Source organism: Salminus brasiliensis, chromosome 2 (genome assembly GCF_030463535.1).
Source record: "Salminus brasiliensis chromosome 2, fSalBra1.hap2, whole genome shotgun sequence".
Classification (NCBI taxonomy): Eukaryota; Metazoa; Chordata; class Actinopteri; order Characiformes; family Bryconidae; genus Salminus; species Salminus brasiliensis.
Genome location: NC_132879.1, coordinates 5789146 through 5812160, shown reverse-complemented (window position 1 = coordinate 5812160; position 23015 = coordinate 5789146). Strand labels below are relative to the sequence as shown.

The 23015-nt window shown below is 41.9% G+C and overlaps 2 protein-coding genes across 5 annotated transcripts in view; both read right to left on the bottom strand.

Annotated features, from left to right (window-relative positions):
• The window catches only part of LOC140550299 (kinesin-like protein KIF21A), a 52625-nt gene extending 40336 nt beyond the window's left edge, over positions 1-12289 (bottom strand). For all 4 annotated transcript variants that reach the window (XM_072674213.1, XM_072674215.1, XM_072674214.1 and 1 more), the window contains exon 1: positions 11931-12289. In XM_072674213.1, the coding sequence (XP_072530314.1) occupies positions 11931-11974 (44 nt within the window). In that variant the 5' untranslated portion in view covers positions 11975-12289. The remainder of the gene's footprint in view (positions 1-11930) is intronic.
• A 3088-nt stretch (positions 12290-15377) lies between these two features.
• The window catches only part of abcd2 (ATP-binding cassette, sub-family D (ALD), member 2), a 28110-nt gene continuing 20472 nt past the window's right edge, over positions 15378-23015 (bottom strand). Inside the window, exon 10 of the mRNA XM_072674212.1 lies at positions 15378-22841. Within this exon, the coding sequence (XP_072530313.1) occupies positions 22613-22841 (229 nt within the window). The 3' untranslated portion in view covers positions 15378-22612. The remainder of the gene's footprint in view (positions 22842-23015) is intronic.

The following is a 23015-nucleotide window of genomic DNA, read 5'->3' as shown; positions in this document are numbered from 1 at the left end:
TTTCAAAGGGCTTTACCACTCGTGATTGAACGGCTCATGCTATGTTGTTTTACAAGCAATATCAAGTGATTCAGAGTTCCAAAGCTCCCTTTTGGCGCATAATTTAGGCTCCCACAAATGATTTAATGTTGAGCAATTCAGTATCTCACATTGCTTCCTGGATTTTAACCATTGTTGACCCGCTTTTCTTATGCTGATCTTCAGTGGTCAACATAATGGCCAGTGGACAGCAGTGTGTACCAACTGGTGAGGTAACATTGTAAAGCAAATTTAATGCACAGCATCTGAACAGGATTATACATGCTCCCTATTCCAGTTGTGCAATGTCAGTAGCCTAAGGTCTGAAGCAGAAACTTTGGAAATGTCTAAAGAGTGAGATACATAGAGCACCTACTGTTTTGGCTCTTCAACAAACCTCTCAGTGTGCCTCAGAATGCCTCCAATGAAAAGGTGAAAAAAATCACCCTCTCATTCTTTAAACATAAACCCAAAGAAACATGATCACTGAGCTGTTCTCAGATCTGTGGCAGGGCACCTTCAGCCTAGAGACTGGGTCGCTTTCTTCCTCTGTGTAACTTCAGTCAGGGGATTCACAATAGCAGCCTGTCTAACCTGCTCCTGTGAACATGTCAGGATCACTGGGTAAACCAGTGGCCATATTAAAAGGAACAGGGGGGGAAGAAACGGAGGATTTCTCCTTTCAACATTATCTCCCAGAACATCATTCTCTGTCTGTCATCCCTCCTGCGACTTCTAAAATCTCTGCTGACATGAGCAAATCTCTATTATGCAGCCAGGACAAATGTATTCTGAGCTCTGTGGTGTTGTGTGCTGAGCCTAAGCCCCTGTTGACATCTTCTGCGGTTGGGGCTGAGGGCAGTTTACTGTTTTGAGTTGCTACTTTTAGTTCAAGGGTCTCTATTGTTGAGAGTTGGTGATGTAGAGGCAATTTCTGGCACAATGACATTCATGAGCAGGTATAAACAAGCCTTTTTGGACCCTAAAGGCTCAGGGGACAAAATCTCCAAACTACCCCTTTCCTAAAGAGATTTGCCTGAGCGCAGGTTTTAATCTTACTTCTTACTTCTTAAGTTAAATCACAGTAATGTGGGAAAAGGACTTCAGGCAGCAGGTTCTGACTTGGATGTAGAAATCACTCGATGTGAAAAGTCTGTGACTGATTACCGATACTGATTTTAGAATTATTAGATTGCAGAAATGAAAGTAAAGTTTTTAACATTTTCTGTTAATGACCTTTTATTCCTTTCCTTAACAAACATGGCGAGTCTACATTCACACCTGAGGCCAGATTGCAGTCTTAAAACACAGCACTGCAGGAAAAGGCCCTCACAGCTTTTAAAACCCTGCAGCTTTTTAAACCCTGGTCCCATTCACACCTCTGAAAATGCTCACAGGATGAAGCCACATCTCCAGCTGACATCTCTTATAATGGCAGAAGAGGATTTTTTGCAGAGTCAGCCTCCATGAAAGCTGCATTTGTCCATTCAGAAGAGAGTGTGAGTTAAGTGAGGTTCACTGACCCCAAAAGCCCTCCGCTTGGTTCACTTGGTGCCCCTTGATGGCTTCCTGGGTTGGAGGTCACAGCACACACATGAGCAACTGGAGGAAAAAGGGTCATAGGGCAACAGGGATCTGTCAGATTGCAGCATGACTTTGGTCAATGAGTGGAAAACGAGAGGAAAGCCAATGAAAACAACGGCGCACAAAACAGCCAGGCACCTCCCCCCCCTAAGGCTCAAACCACCGTTAGTTATTAATGGAAAGGAGCTGTTGATCCCAGAGTGATCTGATATTGGCTGACTATTCTTAGGGGAAATGCTGAAAACACAAGATAAGGAAAGATGTGGAATCCTGTTGTTCTTATGTGTGTATTGAAGGCTGAATTAGAACTGCATGTTTGCCATATTCACAAACACAGAGTTTAAAACGAAAGACTTATCCACGCTCCACCTACAAATGCATTCTTTCAAAGCAATTTTTCCAGGACAAGCTTTACAAAACATTGGCAAAAATCCCATTCAACCTAGTGAGTTGCGTCACAGACAGATATACAGTAGACAACTTGCTAAGTAACACGAGTTTCCAGTTTAAAATACTGCGATACAGATCTGGGCTGTGTTGTTGTAGCTAACTGAAACTAATTAGGGCTGGATTTCCTGAAAGATCTTAGTTTAAAGACTCTCTCTAACAGTTAAAATGATCATAACACTAAAAAGCTTTTGGGAAGCTGGACACAGGTTGGAAATGGCAACTAATTTGGCAACTAATGATAACATTAGCTTGATTACATGACAAAAACACCTGATCTACACCTGATCATAACAGTGTAACCATTCATGTACATACTAAAAAAATCTCTTTAGGTAATTCTCACCTCAAATTAATTACATGCAATCACATTCTGTAGTTTATCCAACTTTAAAATATAAGAATGGTGATTTGTTTCAAGCTTTGGAAATTCTGAAAGTGCTGTTTGTATTTCGATTACTCGATTAATAGTTATAATAATCAGTAGATTACTCATCTGTAGACATGACCTGAACCACATATCCCATGCTTTAAAGCTTTTAAGTATTTATTTGCAAAAAACACAGTTAATTGGACTTAATTGTCATCGTGGTAATGTTAGCATGATTACACTACAAAAAACAGCAACTTCTCCTGACCCTATTAGTGTAACCATCCAATCATTAAAATTACCTAAACATTACTTTCTGTAGTTTATCCAAACTTGAAACACAAGAATGCATGTGTTTCATGTTTGTGGGTGGAGCAAGTAAAAATATTATTTCAAGACTGATTTAATTTACATAGAGTAGCATAATGTTTCTTAGATATCCTAGTTGATCACATTCAAGTATTTTGGAACTTCTGAAAGACCATGTTTGTATTCTGATCACTTGATTAATCATTTATTTAATTGTTAAATACTTTAATAGTTAATAACAATTGGTAGATAATTGGTAGCTTGGTAGATACTCAACTTTCGGGATGGTCTGGCCCTGAACCGCACCCCTTAAAAGTTTCAAATGATCATTGGTGTTTCCAAAGTAGGGGACTCAAAAGTCAGGGCTCTGTTCCATCTAGTGCCGAAAAATCCCCCTGAGACAGTTCATATGGCCTGTAATGTGTTAATTAAGCAGCAAAGTTCGAATGTTAACACAGACACATCGTCCTTGTCCAATCCACCATGATTTTGTGGGTTGAAATAAGTATTAAATAATGTTAAAGCCAGAATAAAACAAAATACTTGTTTATTTTCAGTCATTTCAAATTCAGTAGTGAACAGAGAAAGATCAAGAATAAAGAGAGTTAAAAACAAGTGACTGAGTCTCTCTATATATGCAGTAGCAAGAGAGAAGTGGAGGAGGGGTGGAGGGACAAGATAAGACTATAGTTACCATTACAGTAAAACAACACCACAATATTATGCAAATCCAATGAGTTTCTTTGTGGAACACACGCTTGTGAAATTACCGTATTTACCCTAATAGCCTCGTACAGTGACAGTACAGTACAAGTACACATAGTTACATTTCTACTAAATATTAATGATAAAAATAATTTGCCAGCATGATAGCATCAGCATGAAAAACAAAACAACTACTACGATCCTACTGTTTGACCGTTCATTTAAATAATAAATAGGTAAATCTCATTTATCTAACGTTTGTCCAACTTTCCAACAAAAGAATGAATGTAAAAGAGAGCAGGAGAGAGGAGGCAGAAGGCTCGGCTCTCATGCTGAATTAGAGTCTGAAAGCTTTTTAGTGAGTTCCAGTGATTCGGTTGTCCTCTTTCCTTCCTCTGAGGCAACAGAGGATTCCACGCACTTCAGCCATGACACGAGGGCACCCAAAAGACCTTCACACAAGGACAAAACACACTACAGCCAGACACACTGCCAGCCAACAACGCAGCCTCAGGGCTCCCTGCTACGCATTGAGCTAAAGCAGGAAAGAGATAAGATAAGTCTCAAGAGTCAGAGTAAGCAAGTCATGGGCCTGCTGAGATTGCCAGCAACTTTGCGAAAATGTTGCAGGGTATTAGGCAGCCTTTTTGCAACACTTCAGTATTGACTGTATTTCCTGGATGACCTCACTTTATAAATGGGTCAGCGGCATCTTGTATACAGATAACAGATGGCTCCCAGAGAAGAGGTTCTCTGGAACCGACTCATAAATATTGATAAGAAGGTCTACATAATTAGTTCTGGGAGGAGATGGCAGGTGGATGTCTTAGGGTAATCCACCCATTGAGTAAGCGGTCTAGTAGCAAGCCCCAAGGATTCACAAGATCAAAACTAGGACTGTCTGATTTATCAATTCAATACACTTTTAAACCAATCATTAAGTCAAATTTGCCTTTGTTGGCAGGTTTCTTAATGACAATGTATATTTAAAACAGTAAAAACCTTGATTAATAGACCAATCCATTTACATTCACTTTTGTTTCCAACACAGCATTTTAATATAATATATAATATAATAATATTTTTAAGCCTTTTGAGTTTGTGTACTTTGGATTGTGCTTAAAATATCTCGATTCACTGTCAACTGTGATAATTTACTTGATTATTCATTAAATTGATAGAGAACACCCTAGAATAAGTAACAGAGGCTAATCTTAACCATGTCACATAAAGAGTTTAAGTATTTTACCAATTTAAGATCCATTGTGTGGCCCTCCTTAAAACACACTGCAGTTCAGAGAAGGTAAAAGAGCACTCAGAACCCTCTGCCTCATAAACGTGGTGAATTTGTAACATGGAGAAAGTTTATAAATCCACATGGTTTCAGACACATTGCTTAACAATAACTGCCCCACTGACCTTTGCCACATATCCTCTTCAAACAAAGGAAATCACTGGTCAAAACCAAACTAGACCAACCAAACACTAGACAGAAAATGAAAACAGCATTGTCTGCAACAGTAACTTGCAGTTAGTTCCACTGACTGAGAGATCGATATTACAAAGAACAGCATTGTTAGCCCCAGGGTCGTCCATTATTAATGGTTTTCTAGAAGACTGCTGGAGTACAGTGGCACTCGAGCAACCAGTATAAAGAGGGACAGACACTGTTCATCTCTTAAGCTGAGCTCTTCATCAACTACTCACACTCATAGATACGCTCATACGCTCGCTCACTGAAAGCTCAGCGCTGAATTATGGGATGTTGGTGAGTGTGGGGCAGTGAGCTCAGTGTAATTTAACATGAGACAACCATGAGAAGACCTGAACAACTACACATTATAATCAGGGATGTCATGATTACGTGATTACCTTCTCAGATAATTATTATTATTTTTTATTTATTATTAATGACAATATAGTACACTCTCATGGTAGTTTCTTTTACAGAAAAATCAAGAACAGGTTTTATTATAAAGTCTCTTTCAAAGGCTGATTGGATATGATACTGATATGCTTCTTTGAGCAACGCCATAGAGGAACCACTTTTGGGTCCAATGTGAGGAACCTTTAAAAGGTAACCTTTTATGGTATATTTTTGTATGTATTGTATTTTGCACATATTTTCTACTGCCTCGTGTCTTGTCTATTGCCCTTGCCTATTCTGCACTAGAGACTTAGCCTCACAGTGTTTAGTTGTACTGTGCAACCCAGTAATAGTATGATAGCAATAAAAATGGAATTGAATTGAACTGAACTGAAAAGTCTGAGAAATTTTCACATCTATACATCTCTAAGTCACACATCTCTATTACAAACGTTTTTATGGAATTTTGAAAGGCATTGTTTTTACTCTGACCCCTCGATTAATACTTATAACAACTGGGAGATTTCTCAGTCTGTAGGTATGGTCCGAACCACATTGCACAAGGTTAAAACCATGAACATATATGCTAACGGGCCAAGCGTAAAGTGTAAAGCGTGTAGCCCATGTGTTTCTTGGATAATGATCACTCACATTCGAGATGCTTTATCAATTCTGTCATGCCTAACTTGCCTTCCATCCTCTTACTGCAAATTTTGCTCTGAACATTTTTTTTAAATACTGTATAATAATTTTAACATTCAATGAACTACTGATTTCTTGAACTGGCAATGCACTGAAAAGGCTTATGACACACTGAAGTGTATTTCTCAGTACCTACAGGGATTTCGGTACAAACTGGTGGGACGATTCTTTGGTAATAAAGGCTGTAATAACACTTCTGGCCCATCCTTAGAAAGTTAAGGTAAAAGCATCCCTAAAGACATGCAGAAGGAGACCATCACAGATCTGTCTGCCGCATTAGGGAGACAATCAGATTAATACATCTGAATGTCTGCATTTGAGACCAAGATGAATGAGGTGTTGTCAACACATGGCATGTGTCCAACAGGCAGAGACAGGCACTGTATCTATAACAACCAACAGTGTGGATAAAACACAACCAAAACTCCTCTTATAGCCCAGTAAAACACCCACTGCTTGTTTAAAATGTAAACCCTACTGTCTGTCAGCACCAGTGCTAATTAGAAGGTTGCCATGCCTTTGCACTTGCAAACAGAAGCACACAAGATGGATTGAGAAGAGCGGATGTCTGAGATTTTGACTGTAATGCCAATTGACTGTAATAATAATACTGTTTAATCCCAATCGGAGCTGTCAAGAGTTAGCACGTTTTCAAAATGTGACTAATGGGACAGAACTGAACAAATGGAAGTGCGTGCTACTGTCCTCGGGGCATTGATTTAGACTGACGTCATTTCCCCAAGGAAAACTTTACTGATTAAAGAAACAACTACTAAAACAGCATGAGCTAGAACATCTACATACATAGAGCAATGTGCAGAGGTTTAAGCACCTAAGCACATTATTGAACAGCATGTCTCTCAGCAATAAGAGAGTTTTACTGCTGAAAGTCTGGATCCCATCAGAACAGATGCAGATAAACATAAATATAGTATTAGGAACAGGAATTTCTCATTTTGAAGAAAGTAGTTGAGATCTTATGAGCTAGTCTGAAGGATAAAGCTTGGTTCCAGGTTTCTTCTGGACGCCCCTATCAAACAGCACAGTGTGGATGTGTTCAATTCCATCAGCAGCTCACCTGATATACCCTCATTAAGCACTGATTTATCAAACCAGGTGTTAGATGATGACTATAAATACTAGACTCCATGAGAACTCCATGTAAATCACACAGTGATGGAAAACCACGACTTTCTGTAGGAATGTAATTAGTTTTTATTCTAATGTTAGTGTTTTACTGAGGAAATAAACACTGATCGCCCAGATAAGGAGCATCCTATTTTCATGTGCATCTGTTCTAATTTAATACAGTGTCTCTATAAGCAAAAACTACACTGTCTTAAATAAATAAAGTAAAAAATACCTTAAGCAGCATAAAAGCATGTTTTAAAAATGAGTTAACCTGCCACCTCAGACTGGGATAAAACCTCTGTTTGACTGAACTGAAGGTGAAGCATAATCACATGATACACAGTCAATTTGCATTACAATGTTGATTTAACACTGACAAATGTACTGTGTAGATATGATAGATTCATAACGTGGTCCTTTTCTGAGTGTTTGGTGATGTGTGTGGCTGCTTTCAGAAAAGGTTCTGTCTTCCTGTATATGTATATTTGGTGTATGCTGGTTCAGTACAGTGAGGTAGAGGATCACAGCAGGTCCCGAGCTCAGTGTGAGCGGCTTAGTCGTCTACCTGGAGCTGTGTGGATTAGAGGGTAGACACACAGGACGCAGACTAGCTACTCATTGATCCTGAATTGAACCATGTTAAAGCCAACACCCCTTCTAATGAATGTTTTCAGCCACTTTATGTTGCACCCATTGCTGACACTGATGTGCAAATGCACAACATCTAGTCCCCAAGTCCAATAGAATAGGACTCTCTGGAACAGATAAACATGAGCTAGAGGGGTATAAAGTCCCCCGCATTGAGCAGTGGAACTGTGTTCCCTGGAATGATAGATAGTGCTCCATCAAATACTTTCGGGATGAGTTGAGGATGAGTGGGAGTGGTGATCATCCAACATCTTGACCTCACTACTGCTCTTGTCGCTGAATGCAATCAAATCCTCACATCAATAATTCAAAATCTAGTAGAAAGCCAAATAAAGCAGGATTTTAGAAGAAACAATGAATGAGCAGGTGTCCCAATACTTCCATTGTCCATTTTGATTAGGTCACCATGCACCAGTGGGTGAGGCGAAAGAACATTAACCAATAATATCATGTTTCAACTGCCCCTTCCTCCATTTTCAACCATCATCATCATCAGTCCTAACCAAATGAATGTGCAGAGACACAGGATATTAACAGCGTTATGTGCCATCTGTGCAGAATATCAATATTATTCTTAAATATTCAGCAATATTAGAGACTGAGCAAGATGGTAATTATATGATACTTATACCTCGCAGCTCAGTTTTAGTCCTTTTTCTTTACATGTTAATAGTTTTTTTACACTTATATCATTATTTACGTCTCTAGTTTAATGATGTATGTAGTCTTTAATTTATAGTATATAGATTTTACTTATGTCTTAATAGCTTGTGTGTTAGTTGTGCATTAGCAAAGTAGGACTTTCAATGTAATGTACCTGCCTAACATGCAGTGGTGGCTCAGCGGTTAGAGCTCCGGGATATCGATAACAGGGTTGTGGGTTCGATTCCCGGGCTCGGCAAGCTGCCACTGTTGGGCCCTTGAGCAAGGCCCTTTACCCTCTCTGCTCCCCGGGCGCTGGAGTTGGCTGCCCACCGCTCTGGGTGTGTGTGTGTACTCACTGCCCCTAACACGTGTGTGTGTGTGTGAGTGTGTGTTCACTACCAGATGGGTTAAATGCGGAGGACACATTTCGCTGTACAGTCCACACTGTACAATGACAAATACGTGCACCTTTACCTTTAACATGCGAGATACTTGTTACTTTTTTGTTGAACAGCAGTGAAATGCATGATATAAAGATTCAGTTTCAAAACTGAATCTGGATTATTTAACCCAATAGTTTTACAAAGAATAATTAGAAGTTGTCTAAACTATGTCATTGTCCAAGATTACTGTATGCTAGTTAGAGCTGGACGATATAAAAATACTATATCGCGATATTTAAAGATATTTTTCACGATACATGTAAGCGCTGACTAATGTAGCCACAGATTCTTAAAAACTACTATTCAGATACTCTCTACTGAATACAGTGATTTTGATTTCACATCTGCTGGAACATATTCATCTAATTAAACCAGTCTAATTACCCTGTTGGTAATAAAACATTTATCGCAATACAAGGAAATATCATCATATTGCCCAGCACTAATGCTTGTCTTATGCAAAGTGTGGTATATAGTGATTCTGGAAGATTATCAAAGTAAATATTGACATATTGCACAGTTTTGTGACTTGAGGGAAATACTATCTTCTATATACCTAAAAAAAAACATTTTGAACTTTGTTGGATCAATAAAAGCCTATTGGTAAAAAAAATGTCCCACTTGTTAGACAGGTTTCATGTACTTTTCTAATCAATAAAACTTATGAAAAAGAAAGTCAGACCCTACTCCCGACAGTGCTGAGTGCACCTGACTCTACTGTACGCCCTGCTCTTAATCTCTCTTTCATTTACATTTATGACATTTAGCACACACTTACACAAGCGCTTAGTTGTCCAATAGCTAGTGTGACTAGGCCTCCACAGGCCGTGGTGTTTGCTATGCAAAACGGATGTTTCCATATGAAATCCACAGCATTTACTAAACACAGAGGTGGGGTGGGTGACTCGGCCTAAGTCCAAACGTTCAGCCAACTGCACGCTGGGTCAAAGTCTGACTTTGGTAACTCAAGCCGAACGGTCAGGACGGAATAATGCAACCCGAGCAGGGCTACGGTGCTTTTGTCCTGAACAGAGCCTTCTTCAATGACAAAACCCTATCAGTGCACAATACAGGCCCCTATCTGCTTCCTGTGCTGCCCCCCTGCATTATTCAGCTGTCTTCAAAGCTCAACCTTTTCTTTTTACATCACAGGTGTTTTAAGAAAGGTGCTTCCATTTCTTTCCTTGTCTGTCCTGAGTTTCTTTCCCTTACTTTGTAGAGCAGAAAGAACAGGTGTGTACACCTGAATGTGCTCTTTTGCAGTGGCTGATGTCTTACAGTTGAATGATGTTACTCAGGTAGGTAAATATGGTGCCCCAGGACTCATATTTCTGGTGTAGTATGATGTATTTATCTGTCTGGAGAAGCGAATCCTAGTTTGCCATGAGGAAAGCAAATGAATCTGCACTTTCTACTGACGAGTGCAAACCACACAAACTAGTGTTTATTACCATGGACTATGGAGTCAAAATGTACCGGTTGCCTTATTCCCCCCAGTGTAAGCATGGTCAGTCTGCACTGCTGTAGGTAGCTGCCCTGCTCAGTACTGGCCTCAGTGCTGTTATTCATTCATAGAGTGCTTCAGGCCTTCTTACTGGTCACTTCATTCAATTTAGACTGCATTGTTTACACAGGCCTCTGCCACTGTGGCTGTATCGTACTTTACCCTATATAAATGTCTGGGCTGCAGTGTTAATAATCCAGTTGTTTTCTAGGACAGCTTAGACAGTGCTGGGCAAGTATTGCCAGAATTTATCCTCACAACATTTTCTCAGGATAGATCATATTTAAGTCAGTGTTAATTCACTCTATAAAGGCTTGCTTCCAGCATAGCGCTACACCCAGTGCATCCAAGGTGTGGAGATAGTATTGTAAATATTTACCAGATATAAACAGGAGATGGAAGTGGACCCAGAAATAGAGATATTCTCAGTTTCGAGGGGACGCTTTAGTTAAACTTAGAGAACAATGTGTTAATTTGAGGGAAGGGATTTTAAATGGGACTGAGGGAAGGGGTTGTACATCCATTAAATTGAGGAAATGATTTATTAAGATATATATATAAATATAACAAATTATGCAATAAAGGGAACAATGTATTAAACTGAGGGAACAGATTTTAAAGCTGATGGGACTATTTAGTGCTTTGAGGGAAGGGGTTGTACATCCATTACACTGAGTTGATTTATTAAACTTTAGTGAGAGATATTACCTTGATTTAACAAAATATTTTATAATCTGATCCCTAAACGTTATATAGCTCATTTCCTCAGTTTCGAGGGGACGCTTTAGTTAAACTTAGAGAACAATGTATTAAATTGAGGGAAGGGATTTTAAAGCTGATGGGACTGAGGGAAGGGGTTGTACATCCATTAAATTGAGGGAAATATTTATTACATTATATATATATATATATATATATATATATATATATAACAAATTATGCAATAAAGGGAACAATGTATTAAATTGAGGGAACAGATTTTAAAGCTGATGGGACTATTTAGTGCTTTGAGGGAAGGGGTTGTACATCCATTAAACTGAGTTGATTATTTAGGGAACTGGTTGCTAATATTATATAATAATAATAATAATAATAATAATAATAATAATAATAATTTCTAACATGGCCTGGCATACACACTTGTAGTCATCAGCCATCTATCACCATGGGCAATAACATCACCTGTTATCACCCCTACAGCAGCAGGGCATTGTCCCCAGGGTGTGATGAAGGAGCCCCCTGCAGCCCCCCTGGACTACTCAGCTTATCTCGCCTCAAAGACACAAAGAAACACTGAGACGTCATGAGGGCCTTAAGCTGCACAGCTACTCTCTCAGCCAGCGCGAGCTATTAGCTATTCAGCTAATTTACCTTAGTCACGTTTCCTCCATCCTCTAATATTATCATTATTATTATTTTAGCCCACTTTCTGGCCTAAATAGGGGTCGCTAGTGTCCTCACAGTGGATAGCTATAGCTAGGTGGCTGCCCCGGCAGGTTCATCCCAGAGAGGCGGGACCCAGACGAGCATCATTTCGGACAGAAGAGGAGAAATTACCTCAAAGCCACTCGCACGGAGCTCTCGTCCTGCCCAGTCGACATTTCTCCGGCGTTTTGGGGTCGTTAAATGTGAAAAACACGGAAACCCCCCGGGCATGTGTCCAGCCGTGCGCCGCCGTCGGTTGGCCAGCAGAGCCGTTAACGTCCGTTAGAGCGTCAAAGCGCGTCTCGCGCCGCTCGGGTTCAGCTTCACATCGTGAAATTGAGCGATTTTAATGGAAATAATCGACTCGGGGGGGTCACACGCCTCTGGAAAGGGTTCAGTCCGCCGTCCGAAGGGGTTAACGTTACATTGCCACCGGCCACCGGCCACCGTCCACCGTCCACCCCGCCTGTGAAGCGGCTGCTGAAGCCTCAGCTCAGCGGCGCTCGTTTGTCCTTGCGTGACGTCGGCACGGCTGGCGCGTCACCAGACCACGCCCCTGGCCGCGCGTAGCCCCGCCCACCTGCTCCACGCTGTAAACACAGCATGTCCAGAAGTTTGTGGATGCCTGCTCGCTCACTCGGGGGTCTTAATGGGGAGGTTTTTTTTGTTTTTTTTTGTGCAGTACCAGTCTCAGCTCTTAGACAAGATGGTGGAACATTTGCTGCGTGGTTTTGATTGCATTCACCCACACTTAAAGGAGCTTTTCTGCTTTAGTGAGTCAGATTTTCATGTTCTGGATCAAAGGTAAAGGTGCACGTGTTTGTCACTGTATAGTGTGCACTGTACAGCGAAATGGGTCCTCTGCATTTAACCCATCTGTGGTAGTGAACACACACACACACACACACACACACACACACACACACACACGGGGGCAGTGGTGGCTCAGCGGTTAGAGCGCCGAGATATCGATAACAGGGTTGTGGGTTCGATTCCCGGGCTCGGCAAGCTGCCACTGTTGGGCCCTTGAGCAAGGCCCTTTACCCTCTCTGCTCCCCGGGCGCTGGAGTTGGCTGCCCACCGCTCTGGGTGTGTGTGTGTACTCACTGCCCCTAACACATGTGTGTGTGTGTGTGTGAGTGTGTTTATTACCAGATGGGTTAAATGCGGAGGACACATTTCGCTGTACAGTGACAAATACGTGCACCTTTACACACACACACACACACTAGTGAGCTAGGGGCAGTGAGTACACACACACGCACCCAGAGCGGTGGGCAGCCAACTCCAGCGCCCGGGGAGCAGAGAGGGTAAAGGGCCTTGCTCAAGGGCCCAACAGTGGCAGCTTGCCAAGCCCGGGAATCGAACCCACAACCCTGTTATCGATAACCCGGCTGAGCTCCCAACTCTGGTCCTGGAGGGATGCTGCCTTGCACATTTTTAGTGGATTACAGCTCTAACACTAAACCTTCAACTATTTAGCTGGATCAGGTGCGTTGAAGGCCGGGCAGGGGCGCTGAATAGGAGGGTCATAGATGGGGTGATGCTAAGGGCCTGTGACTGTTAGGGGCCCTAAAAAATGTTAACTGAGTATTCTGACAGTTGTGGGACCCAGTGTGATATCTTGACATGGGCCTATGTAAAAACACTAAAATGTGCAGGGCGAGGGGTCCCAGGGCGAGAACCAGGTTTGGGACCACCATTCTGGATCACAAATGCCACTCCAGCTTATCCCAGATATCGGATGGGCCTCCAGCACTTGAGAGAACACCATTCCACTGATCCACAGCTACATTCTGGGAGGGCCTGAAACCCCTGTGGTGCATATTTAGGCATGGAGACCTTAGACCTCCACCATTTAGCATTACAAAAGCACCTGTAGAGTAGGTTTTAACGTAGAAAACAGCGCCACTGTGTGACTGTCCTCAGTACTGCAGGAGCACACTCAATTCTCCTGAATTAGAACCACTGTGCTTGTCATCTGTTTCTGAGAGGACAATAAAATGCAAAGCAGAAGAGCTTAGTCAGACCTCACTTCAATAAATACACTATATGTCCAAATATTTGTGGACATCCCTTCTAATGAATGCATTCAGCTACTTTAAGTTGCTTAAGATATGCAAATACACAGACACACACACAGCTAATGCCATGTGTGGGCTAGAGGGGTATAAAGCCCCCCAGCATTGAGCTGTGGAGCAGTGGAAGAACTGTGTTCTCTGGAATGATGGATGGTGGTGCTCCATCCAGTACTTTTGGGGATGAGCTGGGGAGTTGGAGATGAGGTAAGGATGGTCATTATTTGACATCTTGACTTTACTAGCGCTCTTGTTGCTGAATGCAATCAAATTCACACAGCAATTCTCCTTCAACATCTAGTAGAAAGCTTGATTTCAGAAGAAAACAATGAATGAGCAGGTGTCCCAATACTTTTGTCTATTTATTTTATAAACAAGTAAAAGGTGTGCTTTGCTTTTCCTGCCTGTAGATGGCACCATGCGTCCAGTAATTGATTGTATTATTGGTGTGAAAGCTGCAGTAGCTCTATTCAGTTCTAGTTCTGTATAAGGGCCTAGAAGTTGAAGCTGAATGAAATACATTGGTTGTCTGCTATGTTTTGCATTCTATTGTGGGATTGTTACAGTGCACTGAAAATTAAGCACAATGTTTCTGGTGAATGATGAAACCCCAAAGTAGTGCACTATACAGCGAATAGGGCAATTTCAGACACAGCTTCTCGGCTTGTCAACAAAAGCATGTGTACAGCTGTCCATCAGGGGTCTCTCAAAGCATTCAAAAAACCATTTGTATTTATGACAGTGGAGTAAAGGTAAATTACACTCCATAGCTGTAGGGGGAGCCCAGGAGTAAAAGCTGTGTCTGAAAGGATCTGAATTTCTTTATTTTATAGATGTTCATGTGGCGACTTCTGCAGATATGTACATGAAAAATACCCCCACAATTTCCACAATCAGTGCATCTCATGCCTTTTTTTTATCCACAGTTGTTGTTCTACAAACGACAGCATCTGCATCCTGGTCAGGTGCTCGGTAGTACAGCCGTGTTTACTCCACTGCTGCGTTCTCTCTTCACTGGCTTCCTGTAGCTGCTGCCTGCATCAGATTCAACCCCCTGACTCCGGCCTACAAAGCCAAGAATGGCCCAGCCCCTCTGTACTTGATGGTAAAGGTCAAAACCAGATCTGTAGAAAGAGCCCTTCCAGCTTCAAGTACGGCTCGGCTCGACCCGCCATCCTTCAAAATCCACGGAAGACGAGCGTCCAGGCTTTTTTCTGTCCTGGCACCAAAGTGGTGGACCGAGCTTCCCCTGGGTGTCTGAACGGCAGAGTCGCTTGCAGTCCTCACACGCAGACTGAAGACCCACCTCTTCCGAGAGTGCTTAGGCAGAGTGTAGTGTATAGTGAGTATGGTGGTCTCCATACTGACTGTCTATGGAGTCTCAGCTCCAGTGTAAACATGTCATGGTGGAACGTCTACCTTCATGTGTACTGTGTAACACTGTCTAATTTGATTCCTTAGACGTCCAATTAATGAGACAAAGTGCACAGGCTGATGGTTATTGTTTTATTTACTGGGCAGCTCAACATTTCTGCTCATGGTTCACATACTCAGGCAGATTTCAACCCTTAGAATTGAGGCATATTTGTAAAATGGCATTTCTGTATAGATACTGTTTGGAAAACAGTACATCCTTATGTCATGCAAAAGAGACATTGTCCATTCAATAGCAAAGGCAGGACTTCCATACTTCCATACATTACATTTCTGTATAGCTCACCTATAAAGGTCAGACCACGCCCCCCCCCCCAAAAAAAAACACAAAAAAAAACAAACAAAAACAAAACCCCTCCGCTCCCCACATTGTCTATCATTACAGGGCCCCAGAAAAGGGCACGGGTTGTCTTCATAAAATTACAGTCATTGGAAATCCATTACATCAGCAGCATGTCCCTGAATCTCGCGTGTAGACAAAATATGAGCAAGGACCTCTTGTTAAAATATAGGCCGTCTTACAGTGAGTTCCAGACATACAAAATCGTTCTATTTACACTGCTGGCAATACATGTCTGAACTATCCATGCGGTCTCAGTGATCAGGAGCTAGATTACTATACTTACAGGAGAATGAAACAGGCCCTATAGCCCACTAGCACTTGTTCATTCCTGACCTGATCATCTGGACGTTTAAAAATGGTCTATTTCTGATTAAAAACAGGTAAATAAGCAAAGAACATAATGCTATATAACGCTAATGTTTCTGGCATCCAACATTTGCTTCATACACCAGAAATGCACAAGAGCGCAAGGTCATGGGCTCGGTTGCACCAGCTGTGCGTACGCTCAAACGTAGGCTAGTTGTAACGTAGGTGTTTACTAAGTGGAGGTTTACGCATTACTAAATCAGAACCAGTTGCACCTAACACACTAACTAGTAAGTATGTAGGAGCCTGTAGCTGCTAAACTGACGGCAACCAATATATATATGTCTCGTCTGAAGCGCTTCGAGTCGGCAATACTATTGACATTTTTTTTCATGATAATTCTGTTTTTCACGGCTGCATCATACAGTCTGAGCTTGCTGTTAATATTTAATTGAGTGTAACAAAATGTATTAAATATTTATAAATATAATATATATATAAATATTTATAAAACAAATGAATAATTTGAAAAATAAATGTGACCTAAATGAATAGACTGGTTTGTTTCCTCAGCTATAGTGTATATAAATACACACTACGGTAGCATGTCTCGACCAGGTAACACAATTCGGCAAAACACAGAATGACAGAAATCAAGAATCACTTTTGCTGCCAGTTGTTAAGAGACAGGCTACATCCTTTAGACAACTATGCTGGATTTCAGTTTAGGCGACATCAAATTATGATAATAACTGATCTACTTTCTACCAACTTGGAGCACCAGTTAGCATTAAACAGTCATTTTCCGTTATTTCCCCACTGGCTCAGTGCAAATTACTGTAGGGGACACAATTCTGGTTTTATTACATTTTATTTATTTCAGTGAAATTTGAAAATATATGTATCCTTATATTTTCACATTTTACTGAACACTAAAATTTATGTATATATATATATTTTATATATATATATACTGCTCAAAAAATAAAGGGAACACTTAAACAACACAATATAACTCCAAGTAAATCAAACTTCTGTGAAATCATACTGTCCAACTAGGAAGCAACACTGATTGACAATCAATTTCACATGCTGTTGTGCAAATGGAATAGACAACAGGTGGAAATTACTGGCAATTAGCCAAAGTTGGATCAGCCTGTAGTGTGTTTTTCCACTTTAATTTTGTGTGTGACTCTAAATCCAGACCTCCATTGGTTAATAAATTTGATTTCCATTGATGATTTTTGTGTGATTTTGTTGTCAGCACATTCAACTTTGTACAGAACAAAGTATTCAATGAGAATATTTCATTCATTCAGATCTACGATGTGTTATTTGAGTGTTCCCTTTATTTTTTGAGCAGTGTATATATATATATATATATAAAATTACTTGAGTATTTTTTTCCATGGAATATAAATAATTCCTTGCTTCCATGACAGCGTGTTGATTGACAAGTCATACATTACATTTATGGTATTAAGCTGACACTCTTGTCCAGAGCGACTTACAAGGTTACTCATATAACAGAGGTGGGCCAATGTAGTGTTTTCGGAGTCTGAGCCAAGGACTCTTACTGGTGTAGCGCAGCACAGTCACCTAGACTGGGAATCGCACCTAAGTAGTGTGGTAGCTCACAAGCAGGTAGTGGTGTTATCTGTAGCACCACACCAACCACAGTGTGTACCTCGGTCGTAGAGAGCGGATTTGTTAGTTAGGGTTTGTAGTGCAGCCGGCTTTTCGTAAAAAGCACAGTGTCATACTAACGAGCCTGACTAAGGACTTAGTAAAGACTTTACACACAAACCTAAGGCTGAACGAACGCAAACCCGGTGCGACCCAGTCCTGGTGATCTCCTTGCCTTCATTCTCTAGCTATTGCAGGTAAGGTAGTCGAATGTGCAGATGTAAGAGACCTAGCTATCCAAGCTAAGTCCACCACATGTAATGCCTCGGGTTCAGAAATCCCATAGTAAAATGCATTTGCTCAGAAGTTACTGGGAGGTATCCTGATTTGTCCACACGTTTTCAGCATTGTGTTTCATCACATGAAATAATAACAATAAATGTGATTTTCACAAATCAAAGGTAAGAAAGACAACAAAAGAAAGTCTACAGTCCATAATAACAGGACCATACAGGACACCACTACAGCCAAAGTGCTCTTGCATTCAACTACTATACACAGAGTTACCAGTTTATTTAAGGCAACATCCAACATGTACCCATTTTCATTGGCCATTTTATCAGAAACATCTGTCATAGGTTATGAACAACGAAGAATTAAGGTTCTACAAAGGGTGTTTTGGTTGATACCGCAGAAGAAGCACTTCTGTTTCCATAAGAAACCTCGGTCATAAAAGAGATGGACCTCTTCTTTATGGATCCAAAAGTGGTTCTTCATGGATGTCTCTCAAAGAACCCTTTGTAGTACCTGTATTTCTAAGAGTGCACAGCACTGTGGGTTTACAGTGATACTGACTGTAGCCCATCTGCCGTCACCCATCAATGGAAAGAACTCCACTGATGAGATACTCTATACGGACAAAAGTATTGGGACACCTGCTCACTCACTGTTTATTACTGTCCAGGGAAGAAGGCTTTCTACTAGATTTTAGAGCACTGCTGAGGATTTGATTGCATTCAGTGACTAGAGCATTAATGAGGGCTGGATGTTGGGTTATCCAACCTGGTAGTAGCAAGGTAGTGTGTGTGTGTGTGTGGCACAGAAGCAGTATTGCTGGGGGTTTTACACTTTTTACACCTTCTAGCCACTTAATATCAACACCTCTGCGATAATGTAGGTGTCCATTTATAGACTGTGGGCACCTCCTAGACCCTCACACGTGTATTTAGCAAGCTAAAGATTTTTCTCAAGGCTTTTGATGCTTCATAAGAATAGCTCTTCGCATCAGTGACACTGTGTGTGTCCATGTCCTGTTTACAATATGCCTTTGGTTATCCTCTAACTCTCAGATTCTGCCTTATTTTGCTGGTATACTGTCATACGAGCACCACCAACACACACACTATCACTCCTACTGTCCACCTGTTGAATAGTATATAGTCAGAGGTGGTCCAGAAGTGGTCCCCTTCCAGTGATCAATGGATAGATGGGCTGATAAATTGTGTGGCAACAGACAGAATCGAGTCTGTAATTGTAAACCTACAAACTGAACCTATGTGATAGTATGTGTTTCTAATAAATTGGCCATTAACTGTAGGTACAAGGCAGGTATACCTAATAAACAGACACCCCTGAGCATATTTCACAGCTTTTTTCTGTATAGATTATATTCATTTTGTTCAGAGTGTTTGAGCCAGGGATGGCCATGAGGCCGGGGGGAAGATACTAGAACATCAGAGCCATACTGTCCTGTAGACGGGACAGGATCAGACTGGTAGCTCAAGTATCTGTTACTCTTAGAATAAGGGTGCTACACGGGGTTCCTGACGAGATATTTTTGTTCCAATAAAGAACCTTTGAACTGGTAAGGAAACTTTATATATATAACGTCTTTTACAAAAATGGTTCTTTATGGAACCAAAGACATTTTTTCTATGGCATAGCTGGAAGAACCCCTCGTAGCACCCTTTGTGGTACATTTTTAAGAGTGTCCCGTGATTTTGGAAATGTAGAACCAAGCTCAATCTAAAACCAAGCTCAAATGACCTGTAAGAGACCTCAAAGCATGGGCCTCATTCACCAACAGTTCTTAATGTTGTGGATGTCTGATCAGGGTTTTGCCATCCGACCCGAGTGCGGTCCATACTGATCCAGTCCGATCTTCGTGTTCATACAAATAATACAGCTCTACAACTTAAGCAAACTAAAGAAACGCAAGCGCCAAGGAGGAAAACAACCCCCCTACCAAACCTGGGAGAGGAAACCGTCTGAAACTAGGCTAAACAGGCTAGGGGAAGAGATCCCCTCGGCTACAATGCCAAAGGCGAAAACCTTGAGGGTACTGGTACCCAAACAAGGTCAGGAAGCAGAGAGAACAGCTTTGAGGGTACTGGTGCCTGAGCGAGGTCAGGAAGCAGAGAGAACAGCTTTGAGGGTACTGGTGCCTGAGCGAGGTCAGGAAACAGAGAGAACAGCTTTGAGGGTACTGGTGCCTGAGCGAGGTCAGGAAGCAGAGAGAACAGCTTTGAGGGTACTGGTACCTAAGCGAGGTCAGGAAGCAGAGAGAACAGCTTTGAGGGTACTGGTGCCTGAGCGAGGTCAGGAAGCAGAGAGAACAGCTTTGAGGGTACTGGTGCCTAAGCGAGGTCAGGAAGCAGAGAGAACAGCTTTGAGGGTACTGGTGCCTAAGCGAGGTCAGGAAGCAGAGAGAACAGCTTTGAGGGTACTGGTGCCTAAGCGAGGTCAGGAAGCAGAGAGAACAGCTTTGAGGGTACTGGTGCCTAAGCGAGGTCAGGAAGCAGAGAGAACAGCTTTGAGGGTACTGGTGCCTAAGCGAGGTCAGGAAACAGAGAGAACAGCTTTGAGGGTACTGGTGCCTAAGCGAGGTCAGGAAGCAGAGAGAACAGCTTTGAGGGTACTGGTGCCTAAGCGAGGTCAGGAAGCAGAGAGAACAGCTTTGAGGGTACTGGTGCCTAAGCGAGGTCAGGAAGCAGAGAGAACAGCTTTGAGGGTACTGGTGCCTGAGCGAGGTCAGGAAGCAGAGAGAACAGCTTTGAGGGTACTGGTGCCTGAGCGAGGTCAGGAAGCAGAGAGAACAGCTTTGAGGGTACTGGTGCCTGAGCTAGGTTGAAATGGGAAACAGCAGAAGACAGCAAAGAGCTCGTACCAGCGAGGCCAGCTGTCAGAGTGAAAAAACATGTCCCTGCCAAATGAGCCATGGGCAGTCCTTATTAGGGGGCACCCAGCTAGCTTCAATCAACTTGATTGTCACTAGGGGTACAGCACTCTGGTGGGCTCTCCCGCGGCCCCTATCCATTATTGAGCTTTGTAGCAACTATGTAATATCTTAAAGTCCAGTCTGACTGACCTCCCTGACCATTCAGCTACCATATATTGCATATATATGTGTGCGTGAGTGTGTGTTTAGTGGTACACACTTTAAACTGATAGCTGTTGCTGTTTGTCGACTACTGATGTGTAATTCTTGTTTTATAGCGTGGCGATTCATTTAACCAGGGTCAGCTCTGACCAAGACTGAAGGAGCTGAAGGAGCTTACGCATACTTTCCGTTCCATCTCGCCGCCTGATGCTGGTTTATCAAAAACTACCCTTCATTTGTGAGCTTATTACAGTGAACAGAACAAAAAGAGCTTCATTTGAACTGATAAGTGTGCTGACGTTAGCAGTAAGCAGCCGAAACAAGGCTGAAGGTGGCTCCTAATTCTAACTCTCCATTCCACCTTAAATAGCGCAGCTGTTACTGTGTACACTTCAACAGCAGAGCGTAACTGCAGGGTCATTTAAGGTGGAACGAGGTTTGAGTAAAAGGACAACATCAGCCTTGTTTTGGCTCAGCGCACTTATCTGTTCTAATTAAGGTACTTTTTGCTGTGTTCACTGTAGTAAGGTCACAAATCAGCACTGATTAGGGTAGATTAGGAGTTCCTCACTACAGCAGGCGGCAGCTGAAAACAAAATCTGTTAATGGCGCCTAGAAGACACCAGAGGGCGCTCTGCTACAATAAAATTGGGACATTCCTAGTTCTTCCACTAAATGCAGTTTTCACCAAGATTCTGACACTCACCAGTGTTTTCTTATTTGGGATTTGTTAAGTTTACGAGGACAATAGAGGATCCATCATAAAAAAAGAGCAGAGCTGTAACCAATTATGCGGTTTAAATAGACCTTATGTTTGTATTTTCTTATTTAAGGTTTTTAAGGTAAGGTGCACGTATTTGTCACTGCACAGCGAAATGGGTCCTCCGCATTTAACCCATCTGTGGTAGTGAACACACACTCACACACACACACTAGTGAACTAGGGGCAGTGAGTACACACACACAACCAGAGCGGTGGGCAGCCAACTCCAGCGCCCAGGGAGCAGAGAGGGTAAAGGGCCTTGCTCAAGGGCCCAACCGTGGCAGCTTGCTGAACCCGGGAATCGAACCCACAACCCTGTTATCGATAGCCAGACGCTCTAACCGCTAAGCCACCACTGCCATTTAAGGAAATGTAAAGAATTTCTTAGAAGGATATTGGTGAATGAGACCCATTGTCACAAGTTAGGGGCAAAAATAGATAAATCAATATTAACCACAGTTTAAACTACCAGATTTTAGAATGGGTTCAGTGGTTAGGGTTCAAGTATTATTGTAAAAATACCATTGGTAAGGACCCACAAATCTGTAGTGTCAAGTAAGAAATCAATATTTTCTATACTAGAAATACATCTAAAAAAGTAACACTAACAGCTGTTACTGTCACTAAATAAGACATACATCAGTAAAAACATAAACGCCACTGAAACGTTCTGAACTAGTGGTTTGCTAAAGTACCAAAATACTCAGGATTACAAAAATGGAACTAAAATGACCAGATCAAACCGCCGTAAAAATCTGAGACAATCTCGAAAAAAGCAAAAACAAATAAAGTGACTATAAAAAAAAGTGACGACATTAAAAAAATGAACGTTTAACACTGCAATAGTACCGGAGGATGTGCAGGGTAACACTGCGGCTCTGACGCTCACTCTTCCTCCTCCTCCTCCTCTTCTGGTTCGTCCGTTTTTAGCACAGAATCCTCTCCCAGGATCTTGCACAGCTCGTTCAGACGCTGCTGCATCTTGGGAATTCCAGCAAGCTGAGACTCCAGGCGCTGCTTCTCCTCGGTCAGAGAGAGACGAGTGGCCGTGTCCAGCTGCTCAAACCGCCAACCCCCCTCTCCATCAAACTGCAGGAGGTGAGTGTGGTACTTCCTGTAGGCAAGAATAGACATGTGAGGTGAAGATAAGATGAAGTGTGTGAATTAACGATCGCAATTAATGAGTGTTAATGAATGTTTACTGTTCTTTTCCTGGGGCAGAATGAGTGCAGCTATAATATAAATAGAGAATTAAAATGTGGACCCCTAATTCCTGTTTGTTTTCTAT